This window comes from Macaca thibetana, chromosome 19, assembly GCF_024542745.1.
Source record: "Macaca thibetana thibetana isolate TM-01 chromosome 19, ASM2454274v1, whole genome shotgun sequence".
In the NCBI taxonomy this organism is placed as follows: Eukaryota; Metazoa; Chordata; class Mammalia; order Primates; family Cercopithecidae; genus Macaca; species Macaca thibetana.
Genome location: NC_065596.1, coordinates 26,560,215 through 26,577,610, shown reverse-complemented (window position 1 = coordinate 26,577,610; position 17,396 = coordinate 26,560,215). Strand labels below are relative to the sequence as shown.

The 17,396-nt window shown below is 61.3% G+C and overlaps 3 protein-coding genes and 1 long non-coding RNA gene across 10 annotated transcripts in view; 3 read left to right on the top strand and 1 right to left on the bottom strand.

Annotated features, from left to right (window-relative positions):
* Positions 1–17,396, top strand: part of DMWD (DM1 locus, WD repeat containing) — a 119,966-nt gene that overhangs the window by 10,704 nt on the left and 91,866 nt on the right. The window lies entirely within an intron of this gene.
* On the top strand, positions 31–12,346 carry DMPK (DM1 protein kinase). 7 transcript variants are annotated; one of them, XM_050772121.1, is made up of 16 exons: positions 38–216; positions 2,018–2,076; positions 2,873–2,964; positions 3,217–3,300; positions 3,380–3,475; positions 4,104–4,252; positions 4,537–4,630; positions 4,882–5,088; positions 5,171–5,434; positions 7,426–7,511; positions 9,374–9,485; positions 10,190–10,347; positions 10,442–10,539; positions 10,711–10,757; positions 11,047–11,136; positions 11,464–12,346. In XM_050772121.1, exons 1-16 carry the CDS (start codon positions 38–40, stop codon positions 11,614–11,616), a joined length of 1,968 nt encoding a protein of 655 aa, XP_050628078.1. In that variant the 3' UTR covers positions 11,617–12,346. The 7 variants fall into 7 exon arrangements, with proteins under 7 accessions (XP_050628076.1, XP_050628077.1, XP_050628074.1 ...); XM_050772119.1 differs by lacking the exon at positions 2,018–2,076 and having other exon boundaries at positions 31–216; positions 5,171–5,419; positions 11,051–11,136; XM_050772120.1 differs by lacking the exon at positions 2,018–2,076 and having other exon boundaries at positions 31–216; positions 5,171–5,419.
* LOC126943535 (uncharacterized) lies at positions 8,470–14,452 on the bottom strand. The gene is made up of 3 exons (XR_007721762.1): positions 13,914–14,452; positions 10,432–10,617; positions 8,470–9,054 (listed from the first exon to the last, which is right to left on the bottom strand). It is a non-coding gene; the product is annotated as an uncharacterized LOC126943535 (long non-coding RNA).
* Positions 12,750–17,267, top strand: SIX5 (SIX homeobox 5). Its single transcript, XM_050772100.1, has 3 exons — positions 12,750–14,003; positions 14,894–15,699; positions 15,944–17,267. The coding sequence occupies exons 1-3, from the start codon at positions 13,204–13,206 to the stop codon at positions 16,552–16,554; spliced, it is 2,217 nt and encodes a 738-aa protein (XP_050628057.1). The 5' UTR covers positions 12,750–13,203; the 3' UTR covers positions 16,555–17,267.

The following is a 17,396-nucleotide window of genomic DNA, read 5'->3' as shown; positions in this document are numbered from 1 at the left end:
ACAGGAGGACCCCGAGCCCCCGGCCCGGGGAGGGGCCATGGTGCTGCCTGTCCAACATGTCAGCCGAGGTGCGGCTGAGGCAGCTCCAGCAGCTGGTGTTGGACCCCGGCTTCCTGGGGCTGGAGCCCCTGCTCGACCTTCTCCTGGGCGTCCACCAGGAGCTGGGTGCCTCCGAACTGGCCCAGGACAAGTACGTGGCCGACTTCTTGCAGTGGGGTGAGTGCCTGCCCTCAGGGCTCCTGCAGATGGGGTGGGGGTGGGGCAGGAGACAGGTCTGGGCACAGAGGCCTGGCTGTTGCGGGGGCAGGATGGCAGGATGGGCATGGGAAGATCCTCCCATCCTGGGGCTCAGAGCGTGGACCTGAGTCCTGGGACAACATTTCTCTGTCCTATGCCACCACCCTGGAGGGGCAGAGTAAGGTCAGCAGAGGCCAGGGTGGCTATGACTCAGAGCCATGGCTTAGGAGTCACAGTAGGCTACACTGCCAACAGCCTCCCATGGCCTCTCTGCACCCTGCCTCAGGGACAGGGCCAGTGTCATGCTGGGAGCTCCCTCTCCTAGGACCCTCTCCCCAAAAGTGGGCTCTATGGCCCACTCCCTTGGTTTCCTGCAGCCCGGGGCAAGCCAGGAGGGCCAGCATGGGGCAGCTGCCAGGGGCGCAGCCGACAGGCAGGTGTTCGGCGCCAGCCTCTCCAGCTGCCCCAACAGGTGCCCAGGCACTGGGAGGGCGGTGACTCACGCGGGCCCTGGGGGAGAACCAGCTTTGCAGACAGGCGCCACCAGCGCCCCCTCCTCTGTGATCCAGGAAGGACAACTTTGGGTTCTTCTAGGTGTGCCTCCTTTTGTAGGTTCTGCACCCACCCCCACCCCCAGCCCCAAAGTCTCGGTCCCTATGAGCCGTGTGGGTCAGCCACCATTCTCGCCACCCCAGCTCCCTGCGTCCTTTAGTTCTCCTGGCCCACGGCCTCCAACCTTCCAGCTGCCCCACAAAGCCCCTTCTTGCAAGGACTTTCCAGGGCCTGGGGCCAGGGCTGGAAGGAGGATGCTTCCACTTCTGCCAGCTGCCTTGTCCGCCCACCTCCTCCCCAAGCCCAGGACTCAGGCTCACTGGTCACTGGTTTCTTTCACTCCCAGCACCCTGCCCCTCTGGCCCTCACGTGCCTGGCCCTCAGCGACTGGCACTTGGTCTTTGGTCTGTGTGTGATAAACTGTGTGACACTTGTTTCCTGTTTCTCCACCTTCCCCTGCTTCCTCTTGTGTCCATCTCTTTGTGACCCAGGTCTGGTTCCTCTCCCTCCTCCCATTTCACAGATGGGAAGGCGGAGGCCAAGAAGGGCCAGGCCACTCAGCCTCTGGAAAAACCTTCTCCCAACCTCCCGCAGCCCCTAATGACTCTCCTGGCCCCCCTTTAACAGAGGATGAAGTTGGGCTGGCAGGGTAAACTGAGACCGGGCGGGGTAGGGGTCTGGCGCTCCAGGGAGGAGCACTCCTTTTGTGGCCCGAGCTGCATCTTGCGGCCCCTCCCCTGCCAGGCCTGGGGCGGGGGAGGGGGCCTGGGTTCCTGCTGCCTTAAAAGGGCTCAATGTCTTGGCTCTCTCCTCCCTCCCCCGTCCTCAGCCCTGGCTGGTTCGTCCCTGCTGGCCCACTCTCCAGGAACCCCCCGAAACCCCTCTCTCCTCTAGAACCCACTGTCTCTTCTCCTTCCCTCCCCTCCCATACCCATCCCTCTCTCCATCCTGCCTCCACTTCTTCCACCCCTGGGAGTCCAGGCCTCCCTGTCCCCATGGTCCCTGAGCCCCAAGCCTCCACCCCAGCCGGTCCCCCACCCAAGCTGCCCTGTTTAACATTCCTAGTCATAGGACCTTGACTTCTGAGAGCCCTGATTGTCATCTGTAAATAAGGGGTAGGACTAAAGCCCTCCTCCTGGAGGACTGAGAGATGGGCTGGACCAGAGCACTTGAGTCTAGGATGTGTGACCATGCCGGCTTTGTCTCCCTGTCCTGTTCCTTCCCCCAGCCCCAGATCCAGGGTTTCCCAAAGTGTGGTTCAAGAACCACCTGTATCTGAATCTAGAGGTACTGGATACAACCCCACGTCTGGGCCATTACCCAGGACATTCTACATGAGAACGAGGGGGTGGGGCCCTGGCTGCGCCTGAACTGTCACCTGGAGTCCGGGTGGAGGACTGGAAGCCCAGGAAGGTGGAAGAACTGGGTCTTATTTCCTTCTCCCCTTGTTCTTTAGGGTCTGCCCTTCTGCAGACTTTGTTTTTGTTTTTTGTTTTTTGTTTTTTTGAGACGGAGTCTCGCTGTGTCGCCCAGGGTGGAGTGCAGTGGCGGGATCTCAGCTCACTGCAAGCTCTGCCTCCCGGGTTTTTACGCCATTCTCCTGCCTCAGCCTCCCGAGTAGCTGGGACTACAGGCGCCCACCACCTCGCCCAGCTAGTTTTTTGTATTTTTTAGTAGAGACGGGGTTTCACCGTGTTAGCCAGGATGGTCTCGAACTCCTGACCTCGTGATCCGCCCGTCTCGGCCTCCCAAAGTGCTGGGATTACAGGCTTGAGCCACCGCGCCCGGCCACAATTCTGCAGACTTTGTTACCCCACCCTCACCGTCCTGCACACCCTTGGAGCCCTCTGGTCCAATGCCCTGTCCCGCAAAGGGCTTCCCAGGCATCTCGCCTCTATGGGAGGGCAGTTTTGGGTCCCCAGAACCTTACACAGTGTTTATGTGGGGAAGCTCTTGGGAAGCAGACAGTCCTAGGGTGAAGCTGAGAGGCAGAGAGAAGGGGAGACAGAAGGTGGGGTTTTTCCCCTTGTCTCCAGTGCCTTTTCTGGTGACCCTCGGTTCTTTTCCCCCACCACGCCCCCAGCGGAGCCCATCGTGGTGAGGCTTAAGGAGGTCCGACTGCACAGGGACGACTTCGAGATTCTGAAGGTGATCGGTCGCGGGGCGTTCAGTGAGGTAAGCTCAACTGGTCGGGAGCCCGACTTGACTTGTGGGTGGGGCATAGGGGTTGGGGTGGGGCCTTAGAAATTGATGAATGACCAAGCCTTAGAACCTAGGGCTGGGCTGGAGGCGGGGCTTGGGACCAATGGGCGTGGTGCGGCAGGTGGGGCGGGGCCACCGCTGGGTGCAGAAGGGGGTGGAGTTGGGTCTCGGGGAGCCCTTCTGTTTTCCCGGCGTCTCCACCTTGTCTGCCTCTCTTGGCCTCAGGTAGCGGTGGTGAAGATGAAGCAGACGGGCCAGGTGTACGCCATGAAGATCATGAACAAGTGGGACATGCTGAAGAGGGGCGAGGTGAGGGGCTCGGCGGGCGTGGGGGGCTTTGAGGATCCGCGCCTTCTCTCCGGCTGCAGCTCCTCCGGGTGCCCTGCAGGTGTCGTGCTTCCGTGAGGAGAGGGACGTGTTGGTGAATGGGGACCGGCGGTGGATCACGCAGCTGCATTTCGCCTTCCAGGATGAGAACTACCTGGTGAGCTCCGGGCTGGGGTGACTGGGAAGAGGTACAGAGCCCATGCTGTCACTGGATGAGGAGGTGGGGAGAGGAAGCTCTAGGATTGGGGGTGCTGCCCACCACAAGTCTCCCACGCCTGTGGGGGAGTCTGTGTGCAGTAAGAGGGTGTGTCAGGTGGATGAGGGGCCTTCCTTATCTTGGACGGGGATGGTGTCCCTCACTGCCCCTTTCTGGGGTGTTTTGGGGGACTCCTATAAAGATGTCTCTATTGGGGGGGTCTCTTACCTGGAATGGGATAGGTCTTCAGAAATTCTAACGGGGCCACTGCCTAGGGAGGGAGTGTCTGGGACCTATTCTCTGGGTGTTGAGTGGTCTATGAGTTCTCTTTCCCAGAACATCTCAGGGGGAGTGAATCTGCCCAGTGACATTCCAGGAAAGGTTTTTTGTTTGTGTTTTTTTTCGAGGGGCAGGGGGCGGGGGCCGCAGGTGTCTCTGATTTGGCCCGGCAGATCTCTGTGGTTCTCTCTGGGCTGGAGCTGCAGGTCTCTGCCCAGGGATGGGGTGTCTCTGGCAGTGGTTGTCCCGGCCATCCGTGATGGATCAGGGCCTCGGGACTACCAGCCACCCATGACGAACCCCTTCTCAGTACCTGGTCATGGAGTATTACGTGGGTGGGGACCTGCTGACACTGCTGAGCAAGTTTGGGGAGCGGATTCCGGCCGAGATGGCGCGCTTCTACCTGGCGGAGATTGTCATGGCCATAGATTCGGTGCACCGGCTCGGCTACGTGCACAGGTGTGTGTGGCATGGCTGAGGGCTAGGGCGAGGGGATAGCAAGCTTGTTCCCTGGCAGGGTTCTTGGAAGGTCAGAGCCCAGAGAGGCCAGGGCCTAGAGAGGGACCTCCTTGGTTGGGGCCCACTGGGGCGTGCCTGGGAGTAGGGTCCAGAACTGTAGAATCCCTACAGGGGCGGAACCCAAGGAAGTGGGGCCCGAGGTGGCACTGCCCAAAGGGGCAGAGCTTGGTGGGACCACAGAAGGGAGGTTCACTTATCCCACCCTTCTCCTTTCCTCGGTGCAGGGACATCAAACCCGACAACATCCTGCTGGACCGCTGTGGCCACATCCGCCTGGCCGACTTCGGCTCCTGTCTCAAGCTGCAGGCAGATGGAACGGTGAGCCAGTGCCCTGGCCACAGAGCAACTCGGGCTGCTAATGAGGGATGGGACGTGCAGAGTGTGGGGGCAGGACTGGATTTGGAGGGGGCAGGAGGAGGTGACCCAGGCCTAAGTGTGCATCTGTGTGGCGGAGCATTAGACCAGGCAGAGGGAGAGGCTAAGCATTTGGGGAGTGGTTGGAAGGAGGGCCCAGAGCTGGTGGGCCCAGAGGGGTGGGCCCAAGCCTCGCTCTGCTCCTTTTGGTCCAGGTGCGGTCACTGGTGGCTGTGGGCACCCCAGACTACCTGTCCCCCGAGATCCTGCAGGCTGTGGGCGGTGGGCCTGGGACAGGCAGCTACGGGCCAGAGTGTGACTGGTGGGCGCTGGGTGTGTTCGCCTATGAAATGTTCTACGGGCAGACGCCCTTCTACGCGGATTCCACGGCGGAGACCTACGGCAAGATCGTCCACTACAAGGTGAGCATGGCCCCAGGGAGCCCTGGCCTCTCCAGGTAGGCGCTCCCCAACTATCGCCTCCTCTCCCTCTCCCTCTGAGCAGGAGCACCTCTCTCTGCCGCTGGCAGATGAAGGGGTCCCTGAGGAGGCTCAAGACCTCATCCAGCGTCTGCTGTGTCCCCCGGAGACACGGCTGGGCCGGGGTGGAGCAGGTGACTTCCGGACACATCCCTTCTTCTTTGGCCTCGACTGGGATGGTCTCCGAGACAGCATGCCCCCCTTTACACCGGATTTCGAAGGTGCCACCGACACATGCAACTTCGACTTGGTGGAGGACGGGCTCACTGCCATGGTGAGCGGGGGCGGGGTAGGTACCTGCGGCCCCTGCTCGGCTGCGGGAACCTCCCCATGCTCCCTCCAGAAAGTTGGAGTAAGGACAGTGCCTACCTCCTGGGGTCCTGAACCACTCATTCCCCAGAGCACCTGCTGTGAGCCCATCTAGTGCTGAGGACCCAGCAGTGACCTAGACTTATAGTCCAGTGGGGAAACACAGACCAGTCTTCAGACAGTGAAGCCCCAGAATGATCAGGGCTGAGACAATGGAGTGCAGGGAGTGGGGGGCTCCTGACTCAGCAAGGAAGGTCCTGGAGGGCTTCCTGGAGTGGGGAGCTATCTGAGCTGAGACTTCAAGAGATGAGAAGCAGGAGAGGACTCCTCCTCCCTCAGGCTGGCTCTCTTCACCGTGTAACGAGCTGTCGTGGAATGCTTGCTTGGCTCTGGGTGCCCTTTTGCTGGACAATACTGGGGATCCAGCACTGACCAGATCATCTCTGGTCCCTGCCCTCATCCACTTGCAGTCTAGAGAATTAGAGAATTATGGAGAGTGTGGCAGGTACCCTGAAGGGAAGCAACAGGATACAAGAAAAAATAGTGGGGCCAGGCGCCGTGGCTCACGCCTGTAACCCCAGTACTTTGGGAGGCCGAAGCGAGTGGATTGTTTGAGCCCAGGAGTTCAAGACCAGCCTGGGCAATGTGGTGAGACCCTATCTCTACAAAAATGTTTAAAAAATTGGCTGGGTGTGGTGGCGCATGCCTGTATACTCAGCTCCTAGGGAGGCCGACCTGGGAGGCTCGCTTGAGCCCAGGAGGTCAAGGCTGCAGTGAGCTGTGATTGTGCCACTGTATTCCCGCCTGAGCAACAGAGAGAGACTCTGTCTCAAAAATAAGATAAAATTAAATTGAAATTTAAAAATAGGCTGGGCTGCGGCCGGGCGCTGTGGCACATGCCTGTAATTCCAGCACTTTGGGAGTCCGAGGTGGGCGGATCACGAGATCAGGAGTTTGAGGCCAGCCTGGCCAACATGGTGAAACCCCATCTCTACTAAAAATACAAGAAAAGTCGCTGGGCGTGGTTGTGGTTGCCTGTAATCCCAGCTACTGGGGAAGTTGAGGCAGGAGAATCGCTTGAACCCGGGAGGCAGAGTTTGCTGTGAGCCAAGATCATGCCACTGCACTGCAGTCTGGGTGACAGAGTGAGACTCTGTCTCAAAAAAAAGAGAAAAAAAAATAGGCTGGGCAAGATGGTTCACGCCTATAATCCCAGAACTTTGGAAGGCTGAAGCAGACAGGTCACTGGAGGTCAGGAGTTCAAGACCAGCCTGGCCAACATGGTGAAACCCTGTGTCTACTAAAAATACAACATTTAGCCAGGCTTGGTGGTGTGTGCCTGTTGTCCCAGCTACTCAGGAGGCTGAGGCAGGAAAATTGCATGAACCTGGGAGGCGGAGTCTGCAGTGGGCTGGGATCGTGCCACTATACTCTAGACTGGGAGACAGCAAGATTCCATCTAAAAAAAAAAAAGAAGTGGGCCGGGCACAGTGGCTTATATTTGTAATCCCAGCACTTTGGGAGGCTGAGGTTGGAGGACTGCTTGAGCCCAGAGTTTGGGACTAGACCAGCCGAGGCGGGCGGATCACTTGAGGTCAGGAGTTCGAGACCAGCCTGGCCAACATGGTGAAACCCCGTCTCTCCTAAAAATATAAAAAATTAGCCAGGTGTGATGGAGGGCACCTGTAATCCCAGCTACTTGGGAAGCTGAAACAGGAGAATCGCCTGAACCCAGGAGGCAGAGGTTGCAGTGAGCTGAGATCACGCCACTGCACTCCAGCCTGGGCAACAGAGCAAGACTCCTTGTCAAAAAAAAAAAAAGAAAAAAAGAAAAAAGAAAAAAAGCTGGAGGGGCCACTTTAGATAAGCCCTGAGTTGGGGCTGGTTTGTGGGGAACATGTAAGCCAAAATCAAAAAGCAGTGAGGGGCCCACCCTGACGATTGCCGGTTACATCTGTGTGTCTTGTGCAGGAGACGCTGTCGGACATTCGGGAAGGTGCGCCACTGGGGGTCCACCTGCCTTTCGTGGGCTACTCCTACTCCTGCATGGCCCTCAGGTAAGCACTGCCCTGGATGACCTCCAGAGGCCCCGAGGCTGCTGGAGCTTCCTGGGTCCTGCTCCTTGGCAGCCAATAGAGTTGCAGGATCAGTCTTGGAACCTTATTGTTTTGGGACCAAAGACTCCTAAGAGGCCAGAGTTGGAGGACCTTAAAATGTCAGATACGTGTACTTCGAAATGTTAGATTGAACTTTAAAACCTCAGAGTTACAGATTGGGCTTTCCAGAATCTCGTAACCATCAACTTTACCGTCTGTAGTACACAGAGTCACAGGACTTCAGAATCTTGGAAAATATGAAGTTGAGACTTTTATAATCTAATTGTAAAAGAATGCAAACTCTTTGAATCACCCACATAATAATAAGGCCATTTAAAAATATTAATTTAGGCCAGGTGCGGTGACTCACACCTGTAATCCCAGCACTTTGGGAGGCTGAGGCGGGTGGATCACCTGAGGTCGGGAGTTCAAGACCAGCCTGACCAACATGGAGAAACCCCATCTCTACTAAAAAACAAAATTAGCTGGGCGTGGTGGTGCACGCCTGTAATCCCAGCTACTCAGGAGGCTAAGGGCGGGAGGCAGAGATTGTGGTGAGCTGAGATCGTGCCATTGCACTCCAGCCTGGGTAACAAAAGTGAAACTTCATCTCAAAAAAAAAAAAAAAAGTATTAATTTACAGGCTGGGCATGGTGGCTCACGCTTGGAATCCCAGTACTTTGGGAGGCTGAGGTGGACGGATTGCTTGAGCCCAGGAGTTCAAGACCAGCCTGGGCAATATAATGAGACCCTGTCTCTACAAAAAAATTGAAAAAATTTAGCCAGGCATGGTGGTCTGTGCCTTCAGTCCCAGCTATTCAGGAGCTGAAGTAGGACGATCACTTGAGCCTAGAGTTTGAGGCTTCAGTGAGCCATGATAGATTCCAACCTGGGCAACAGAGTGAGACCTGGTCTCAAAAAAAAGTATTAATTACACAAATAATGCATTGCTTATCACAAGTAAATTAGAAAATACAGATAAGGAAAAGGAAGTCGGTATCTCGTGAGCTCACCAGACGGCAGTGGTCCCTGGCTCACACGTGCACAGACACGTTTAAATACTGGAGAACAGGTGTTTTGTTGTGTTTTTTTTTTTCCCCTTCATGCTACTTTGTCTAAGAGAACAGTTGGTTTTCTAATCAGCTTTTATTACTGGACAACATTACAAATACTGTACCTTACCGTTAATGAACTCTAACTCAATTCTGAACTGCTGTGGGGCCTGAACAGTGGGTCAGGATTGAACCCATCCTCTATTGGAGCCCAGATGCATGCCCAGGATAGCTGGGTCCTGAGCCATGTTCCCACAGGAGGGACTGCTAGGTTGGTGGGGACAGCCACTTTGTACCCTAGGGAGGAGCTGTCCCCTTCCCACAGCTGAGTGGGGTGTGCTGATCTCAAGTCGCCATCGTGGGGTCTCATGTCCAGTCTTAGGACCACATCTGTGGAGGTGGCCAGAGCCAAGCAGTCTCCTTCATCAGGTCGGCCTCCCTGTCCTGTGGCCCTAAGAAGAGGGGTCTGCAGAGATCACATGTCAAGGGAGGAGACGAGCTGACCCTGGAACATGGGGGTCTGGACCCCGAGTCCCTGCAGAAGGTTTACAAAGAGCAGCTCCCAGGGGCCCAAGGCCAGGGGAGGGGCAGGGCTTTTCCTAAGCAGAGGAGGGGCCACTGGCCCACCTGAGACTGTTCTCTTCGCGCTGTCGCTCCCCTTCCTCAAATCAGGAGGTCTTGGAAGCAGCTGCCCCTTACCTGCAGGCCAGGAGCTCTGGTTCTCCACCAGAGAATCCACATTCCGTCTCCCTCCCCACCCCCTCTCCTCAGGGACAGTGAGGTCCCGGGCCCCACACCCATGGAACTGGAGGCCGAGCAGCTGCTTGAGCCACACGTGCAAGTGCCTAGCCTGGAGTCCTCAGTGTCCCCAAGGGATGAAACAGTAAGTTGTGGAGGGGAGGGGGTCCGTCAGGGGCAAGCAGGAGAGAAAAGGTGAGGGCTTCCCGGGTGGCGTGTGCTGTAGAGCCCTCTGGGGACTTCCTGAACAGAAGCAGACAGAAACCACGGACAGACGAGGTTACTTCAGACATGACACGGTCTCTGTAGTTACAGTGGGGCATTAAGTAAGGCTGTGTGCGTTGGTGGGGATCTGAGGAGTTGAACTTTGAGCTGAACGCTCCTGAAGGAGAAGCCAGCCATGGAAAGAAAGGTGCCAGGTGGTCAGCCTCAAGGGCAAAGGCCTTGAGCAGGTGGGAATCCTGATATCCTGATTTGTTCCTGTTTGGCTGAACCGTTCCTGAGAATGCTGGAGAGGCCAGCAGGCAACAAAACCCAGCAAGGCCTTTTGTCGTGAGGGCATTAGGGAGCTGGAGGGATTTTGAGCAGCAGAGGGACATAGGTTGTGTTCGTGTTTGAGGACCAGCTCTCTGGTCCCTGTGTGGATTTCGAGGACCAGACTCAGAGAAGGGGCTGAGGGAGGTAGGGAAGGGAGGGGGCTTGGATCATTGCAGGAGCTGTGGGGATTCCAGAAATTTTGAGGGGACGGAGAAGTAGGAGACAAGCAAGGATCCCTAGCCTGGAACCAGTGCCCAAGTTCTGAGTCCTCCAGGAGCCACAGGCAGCCTTAAGCCCGGTCCCCATACACAGGCTGAAGTGGCAGTTCCAGCGGCTATCCCTGCGGCAGAGGCTGAGGCCGAGGTGACGCTGCGGGAGCTCCAGGAGGCCCTGGAGGAGGAGGTGCTCACCCGGCAGAGCCTGAGCCGGGAGATGGAGGCCATCCGCATGGCCAACCAGAACTTTGCCAGGTCGGCGTTGGGGCCGGGGCGCAGGGCCCATGGCAACCCTTGGCAGCCCCTCTCGTCCGACTCGGACTGACTCACTGTCCTTACCTCCCCACAGTCAACTACGCGAGGCAGAGGCTCGGAACCGGGACCTAGAGGCGCACGTACGGCAGTTGCAGGAGCGGATGGAGTTGCTGCGGGCAGAGGGAGCCACAGGCGAGTCCCTCATGTGTCCCCTTCCCCGAAGGGCCGGGAGGAGGTGGGCCGTCTGCTCTGCGGGGCACGTATAGACACCTGGAGGAGGGAAGGGACCCATGCTGGGGCACGCCGCGCCACCGCCCTCCTTCGCCCCTCCACGCGCCCTATGCCTCTTTCTTCTCCTTCCAGCTGTCACGGGGGTCCCCAGTCCCCGGGCCACGGATCCACCTTCCCATGTAAGACCCCTCTCTTTCCCCTGCCTCAGACCTGCTGCCCACTCTACAGATCCCCTCCCTGGCTCCTGGTCTCCCCGTCCAGATACAGGGCTCACCCTACGTCTTTGCGACTTTGGAGGACAGATGCCCTTCGTTCAGCCCCAGATCTCCCTCCGTTCAAGGCTCACCAGATTCCCTCCGGGATCTCCCTAGATAACCTCCCCGACCTCGATTCCCCTCGCTCTCTCTCGCCCCACTGCTGAGGGCTGGGCTGGGCTCCGATCGGGTCACCTGTCCCTTCTCTCTCCAGCTAGATGGCCCCCCGGCCGTGGCTCTGGGCCAGTGCCCGCTGGTGGGGCCAGGCCCCATGCACCGCCGCCACCTGCTGCTCCCTGCCAGGGTACGTCCGGCTGCCCACGCCCCCCTCCGCCGCCGCGCCCCTCGCTCCACCCGCCCTGTGCCACCCGCTTAGCTGCGCATTTGCAGGGCTGGGCCCACGGCGGGAGGGCGGATCCGCGGGGAGCCAATCAACACAGGCCGCTAAGAAGCAGCCAATGACGAGTTCAGACGGGATTAGAGGCGTGCGAGTGGACTAACAGCTGCCGGCTGTTGGGGCGGGGGTGGGGAGCAGGGAGGCGTGTGGGCCCACCTATGGGCGTAGGCGGGGCGAGTCCCAGGAGCCAATCAGAGGCCCATGCCCGGTGTTAACCTCGCCCTCTCCCCGCAGGTCCCTAGGCCTGGCCTATCGGAGGCGCTTTTCCTGCTCCTGTTCGCCGTTGCTCTGTCTCGTGCCGCCGCCCTGGGCTGCGCTGGGTTGGTGGTCCACGCCGGCCAACTCACCGCAGTCTGGCGCCGCCCGGGAGCCGCTCGCGCTCCCTGAACCCTAGAACTGTCTTCGACTCCGGGGCCCCGTTGAAAGACTGAGCGCCCGGGGCACGGCAAAGAAGCCGCGCCCACCGCCTGCCAGTTCACACCGCTCCGAGCTTGGGTCTCCGCCCAGCTCCAGTCCTGTGATCCAGGCCCGCCCCCTAGCGGCCGGGGAGGGAGGGGCCGGGTTCGCGGCCGGCGAACGGGGCTCGAGGGGGCCTTGTAGCCGGGAATGCTGCTGCTGCTGCTGCTGCTGGTGGGGGATCGCAGACCACTTCTTTCGGCCAGGCTGAGGCCCTGACGTGGATGGGCAAACGGCAGGCCTGCGAAGGCAGCAAGCCGGGTCGTCCGTGTTCCACTTTCCACGCACCCCCACCTACCGTCGGTTCGCAAACTGCAAATCCTCCCTTGTGCATGACGCCCTGCTCTCTGGGGAGCGTCTGGCGCGACCTCTGCCCGCTTACTCGGGAAATTTGCTTTTGCCAAACCCGCTTATTCGGGGATCCCGCGCCCCCCTCCTCACGTGCGCTGCTCTCGGAGCCCGAGCCGGCTCTGACTGCTTCGGCGGTTTGGATATTTATTGACCTCGTCCTCCGACTCGCTGACAGGCTGCAGGACCCCGAACACCCCAATCCACGTTTTGGATGCACTGAGACCCCGATATTCCTCGGTATTTATTGTCTGTCCCCACCTAGGACCCCACCCCCGACCCTCGCGAATAAAAGGCCCTCCATCTGCCCAAAGTTCTGGACTCCGCAGTCCGCGGTTTGCGTAGTGGGCAGGAGGTTGCGCAGCGGACCAATCCGAAGGCGAGTGGAGGCGGCCGAAGGTCTGGGAGGAGCTAGCGGGATGCGAAGCGGACGAATCAGGGTTGGGGGAGGAAAAGCTACGGGGCGGGGCCTTGGCGTCCGGCCAATAGGAGGGCGAGTGGGCCACCCGGAGGCACCGCCCCGGCCCAGCTGTGGCCCAGCTGTGCCACTGAGCGTCGAGAAGAGGGGGGATGGGCTGGCAGCGCGCGGCCATCCTCCTTCCACTGCGCCTGCGCACGCCACGCGCATCCGCTCCGGGGACGCAAGCTCGAGAAAAGTTGCTGCAAACTTTCTAGCCCGTTCCCCGCCCCTCCTCCCGGCCAGACCCGCCCCCCCTGCGGAGCCGGGAATTCCGAGGGGCGGAGCGCAGGCCGAGATGGGGAATGTGGGGGCCTGCAGAGGACCCTGGAGACGGAGGCGTGCAGAAGCTCAGTCTCGGGGCGGAGGCTTCGCGCCCTTAGCCCTCCTGGACGGCCCGTTACCTTCTGCATTGTCCCGATGGGGAAACTGAGGCCCTGAGCCAGAAGCACACGCTGTGGGGGGAGGCAGAAAGCGCGGCCAGAGGCGGAGGGAAAACAAAGGGAGAATCACAGACAGACGGGAGGGGAACGGACACACACACGGGGACAGAGACCCGGGTCTCGCCTTCCCGGCGTGGGGCGCAGTCGGCCAGGGAGAAGATCGAGAACAGCGGGGAGTGGGGGCGAAAAGGGGGGACAGGCGGGGGAGGGGGCTGGGGAAAGCCCAAGGGAGGAAGAGAAGGAGGGAGGAACTTCCCAAAGTTGCAAAACATGGCTACCTTGCCTGCGGAGCCGAGCGCGGGGCCGGCGGCCGGGGGGGAGGCGGTGGCGGCGGCGGCGACCGAAGAGGAGGAGGAGGAAGCGCGCCAGCTCTTGCAGACTTTGCAGGCGGCCGAGGGTGAGGCGGCGGCGGCGGCCGGGGCCGGGGCGGGCGAAGCGGCTGCGGGAGCGGAGGGCCCGGGATCCCCGGGCGTCCCCAGGTCGCCCCCCGAGGCCGCTGCCGAACCGCCCACGGGCCTCCGCTTCTCGCCCGAGCAGGTGGCGTGCGTCTGCGAGGCGCTGCTCCAGGCGGGCCACGCCGGCCGCTTGAGCCGCTTCTTGGGCGCACTGCCCCCGGCCGAGCGCCTACGTGGCAGCGACCCGGTGCTGCGCGCGCGGGCCCTGGTGGCCTTCCAGCGGGGCGAGTACGCCGAGCTCTACCGGCTACTCGAGAGCCGCCCCTTCCCCGCCGCCCACCACGCCTTCCTGCAGGACCTCTACCTGCGCGCGCGCTACCATGAGGCCGAGCGGGCCCGCGGCCGCGCGCTGGGCGCAGTGGACAAGTATCGACTGCGCAAGAAGTTCCCGCTGCCCAAGACCATCTGGGACGGCGAGGAGACAGTCTACTGCTTCAAGGAGCGCTCCCGCGCCGCGCTCAAGGCCTGCTACCGCGGCAACCGCTACCCCACGCCGGACGAGAAGCGCCGCCTGGCCACGCTCACCGGCCTCTCGCTCACGCAGGTCAGCAACTGGTTCAAGAACCGGCGACAGCGCGACCGGACCGGGGCCGTAGGCGGCGCACCCTGCAAGAGGTGAGGGGCCTCGGGCGGCGCAAGTCCCGCTCTCCTGGGGACATCCCGTCCACCAGCCCTCCTTCCCCGTGCTTATTACTGGGGCCGGCGTGCCGCGGTCCTTGGACACCTCCCGCTCACAACCCCGGGCGCCCGCGGGGCGCGGGGACTAAGCGTGGACGGGACAGACACCCGCCCGGGCCCTCTCCCCGGCATCACTGCCCCGCGCGTCTCCTCTTCCAGCGGCTCCACTCCGAGCTCCTGCCCCAGTCCCATCGGTGTTGGGGAACCACACTGCGGGGCCACTAGAGGGGCTGCGGAAAGGGGATAGGGGCCTGTGGCCACCCTCAGCCCGCGTAGGGCCTGCTTCCCAGCCCCCTTTCTTCGCTGACCGTTACTCTTACCCACCCGCCCCCACACCCCCTCCGAGTCCCGACGGCGTGGTCCATCGTCTGCCTTTGTTGTGAAACGTGAACCTTCCCCAGCTCCGGTTTCCCTGTAACCCAAGCCCTTCCCCTCCCACCCTGAGCGCCGGCCTCTCCCTTCTCTGACGCCCCGCGGGGAGGGCACCGGGAACTGTGCTGGCGGCTGCTGCTCCCTCTTTCCAGGGCACTCGCCCTTTATACCCAACCAAGGAACTTTTAGGGCAACCTGGGAGCTCAGCCTCTGGGGACCCGAGGCTGAGGCAGGGGGAGAGCAAGGGCCTCTTCCCTTCCCAGCGCTTCTCTGCAGTGGTGTCCATGCAGGACTTGCAAAAGGCCCTGGGGTTTGGGGTGGTCTCAGAGAGGCTTCATAACGCCTGGAATGACCCACCGAAACTAGGGCCGGGAAAGGTGGGGGAGCAGCCGGCTGGCTCTGTGGGAGGCCCCACAGGCTAAGGGACCCCAGCTGACAGCCATTTCTCCTGCCAGCGAGTCTGATGGGAATCCCACCACTGAGGACGAGTCCAGCCGAAGTCCTGAGAACCTGGAGAGAGGGGTGGCCCCAGTGTCCGCCGAGGCCGCTGCCCAGGGCTCCATATTCCTGGCAGGGACCAGCCCGCCGGCGCCGTGCCCGGCCTCCTCCTCCATCCTGGTGAACGGGAGCTTCCTGGCGGCTAGCAGCTCCCCAGCAGTGCTTCTCAACGGGGGCCCCGTCATCATCAACGGCCTTGCCCTGGGCGAGGCCTCCAGCCTGGGCCCGCTGCTGCTCACTGGGGGCGGGGGTGCCCCTCCACCGCAGCCCAGCCCTCAGGGGGCCAGCGAGGCCAAGACCTCCCTGGTCCTGGACCCTCAGACAGGGGAGGTACGGCTGGAGGAGGCTCAGCCGGAGGCCCCTGAGACCAAAGGGGCCCAAGTGGCTGTTCCAGGACTAGCCCCTGGAGAGGAGGTCCAGGGACCCCTGGCCCAAGTGGTACCTGGCCCCCCGCCGGCTGCCACCTTTCCTCTTCCCCCCGGGCCAGTGCCTGCTGTGGCTGCCCCACAAGTGGTACCACTCTCCCCACCCCCAGGGTACCCCGCGGGCCTGAGCCCCACCTCCCCGCTATTGAACCTACCCCAGGTAGTGCCCACCTCGCAGGTGGTGACCCTGCCCCAGGCTGTGGGGCCCCTGCAGCTGTTGGCAGCCGGGCCAGGCAGCCCTGTGAAGGTGGCAGCTGCAGCAGGCCCTGCCAATGTGCACCTCATCAACTCCGGGGTGGGCGTGACTGCCCTGCAGCTGCCTTCGGCCACTGCCCCAGGTACCCCCATCTTCCTCTCTCAGGCCTGGGTGAGAGCCAGGGGAGGGGGTGCAGTCATCTCAGAGGGAGGAGCTGTCAGTGGGCTCCTGGGGGGCATCTCATCCCTGGCAAGTCTCAGTGCCCCGAGGACAAGGCCCACTGGAAGGCTCCTTCTGCCCGCCCTCTAGCCGCACAGTCTCTACCTCTGCTTGGCTTGGCGGGCTCTCCTGGCTCTCACCTGCGCTCGGTCCCTTTCTCCCCACAGGAAACTTCCTCCTGGCCAACCCTGTGTCTGGCAGCCCCATCGTGACGGGTGTGGCCGTGCAGCAGGGCAAGATCATCCTCACCGCCACCTTTCCCACCAGCATGCTCGTCTCCCAGGTCCTGCCGCCAGCTCCTGGCCTGGCCCTGCCCCTGAAGCCAGAGACAGCCATCTCCGTGCCCGAGGGAGGCCTCCCGGTGGCCCCCAGCCCTGCTCTCCCAGAGGCTCACGCCCTAGGCACCCTGTCTGCGCAGCAGCCACCCTCCGCCGCTGCCACCACCTCCGGCACCAGCCTGCCCTTCTCCCCTGACTGCCCTGGCCTCCTTCCCAACTTCCCAGCGCCCCCACCGGAGGGGCTGATGCTGTCACCCGCAGCTGTGCCTGTCTGGCCAGCAGGGCTGGAACTAAGCACAGGAACAGAGGGGCTGCTGGAAGCAGAAAAGGGGCTGGGGACACAGGCCCCCCACACTGTGCTGAGGCTGCCGGACCCCGACCCCGAGGGGCTGCTCCTGGGGGCCACTGCAGGGGGTGAAGTTGACGAGGGCTTAGAGGCTGAGGCCAAGGTTCTGACCCAGCTCCAGTCGGTGCCTGTGGAGGAGCCCTTGGAACTGTGACCCAGTGCGGCCCTGTGGCCTTTCCCAACAATGGTGCTGAAGATGCAGGGACAGGAGTGGGAGAAGGGGGCCCCAGAAACACGGTTGCTGAAGACCGCAGCCAGCACATCCTTCTGCCCGGGTGGCCTCTCCAAGCCCTGGTGGTGCTCGGGGTCGCGTCCCTGGCTGCCTCCTGTCCAGGTCTCCCTCCCCCTGTGGATGGGAAGCTTCTCTGTTACAGCCCTCCCCATGCTGTGTCCTACCATATACATGGGGGACCCAGGGTCCTGACTCAGGGGCCCTGCCCCCTCCACTTGGTACTAGCTGTGAGTGGAACACCCTGCCCCAGGGCCGGACTTCCAGCCCCCAGAGCCCTCTCCCAGTCACTCCCTGAAACACTATTAATAGCTCTGCTGATAGCTGGTGTTGTCACAACTGTCTGGAATCCAAAAGTGGAGGACAGGCAGCCCCGTGCCCCCAAGACTGGAGACCCTCCCCAGCGTGGCATTTCCTGCCGGGGGCGGGAGGGGGCAGCTGTGGGGAGGCGGGGGTCTTCCCCCACCAGCTCTCCTGGACTCAAGCCCTTGTCCTCATATCCGGCCCAGACCAAAGATTCCCTCATTCCTGGGGGCAGCCCTGCCACTGTGTCTCCTTTGTATCCTAAATCTTTATTTTTCTAGGATATGTTATGCCTCCATTTTCAATTAAAATAAAATTACTGGACTACACCACCACCAGGGGTGTGGGGTGCCTTCCAGGGGCGGTCCAGAGGAGCTCGGAACACACCCGGCCTTCCCACTGCTGCCTCCCGAGGGGGAAGAGGGGTTTGCGTTCAGATGCACGGGGTGGCTGGGGAGGGGGTG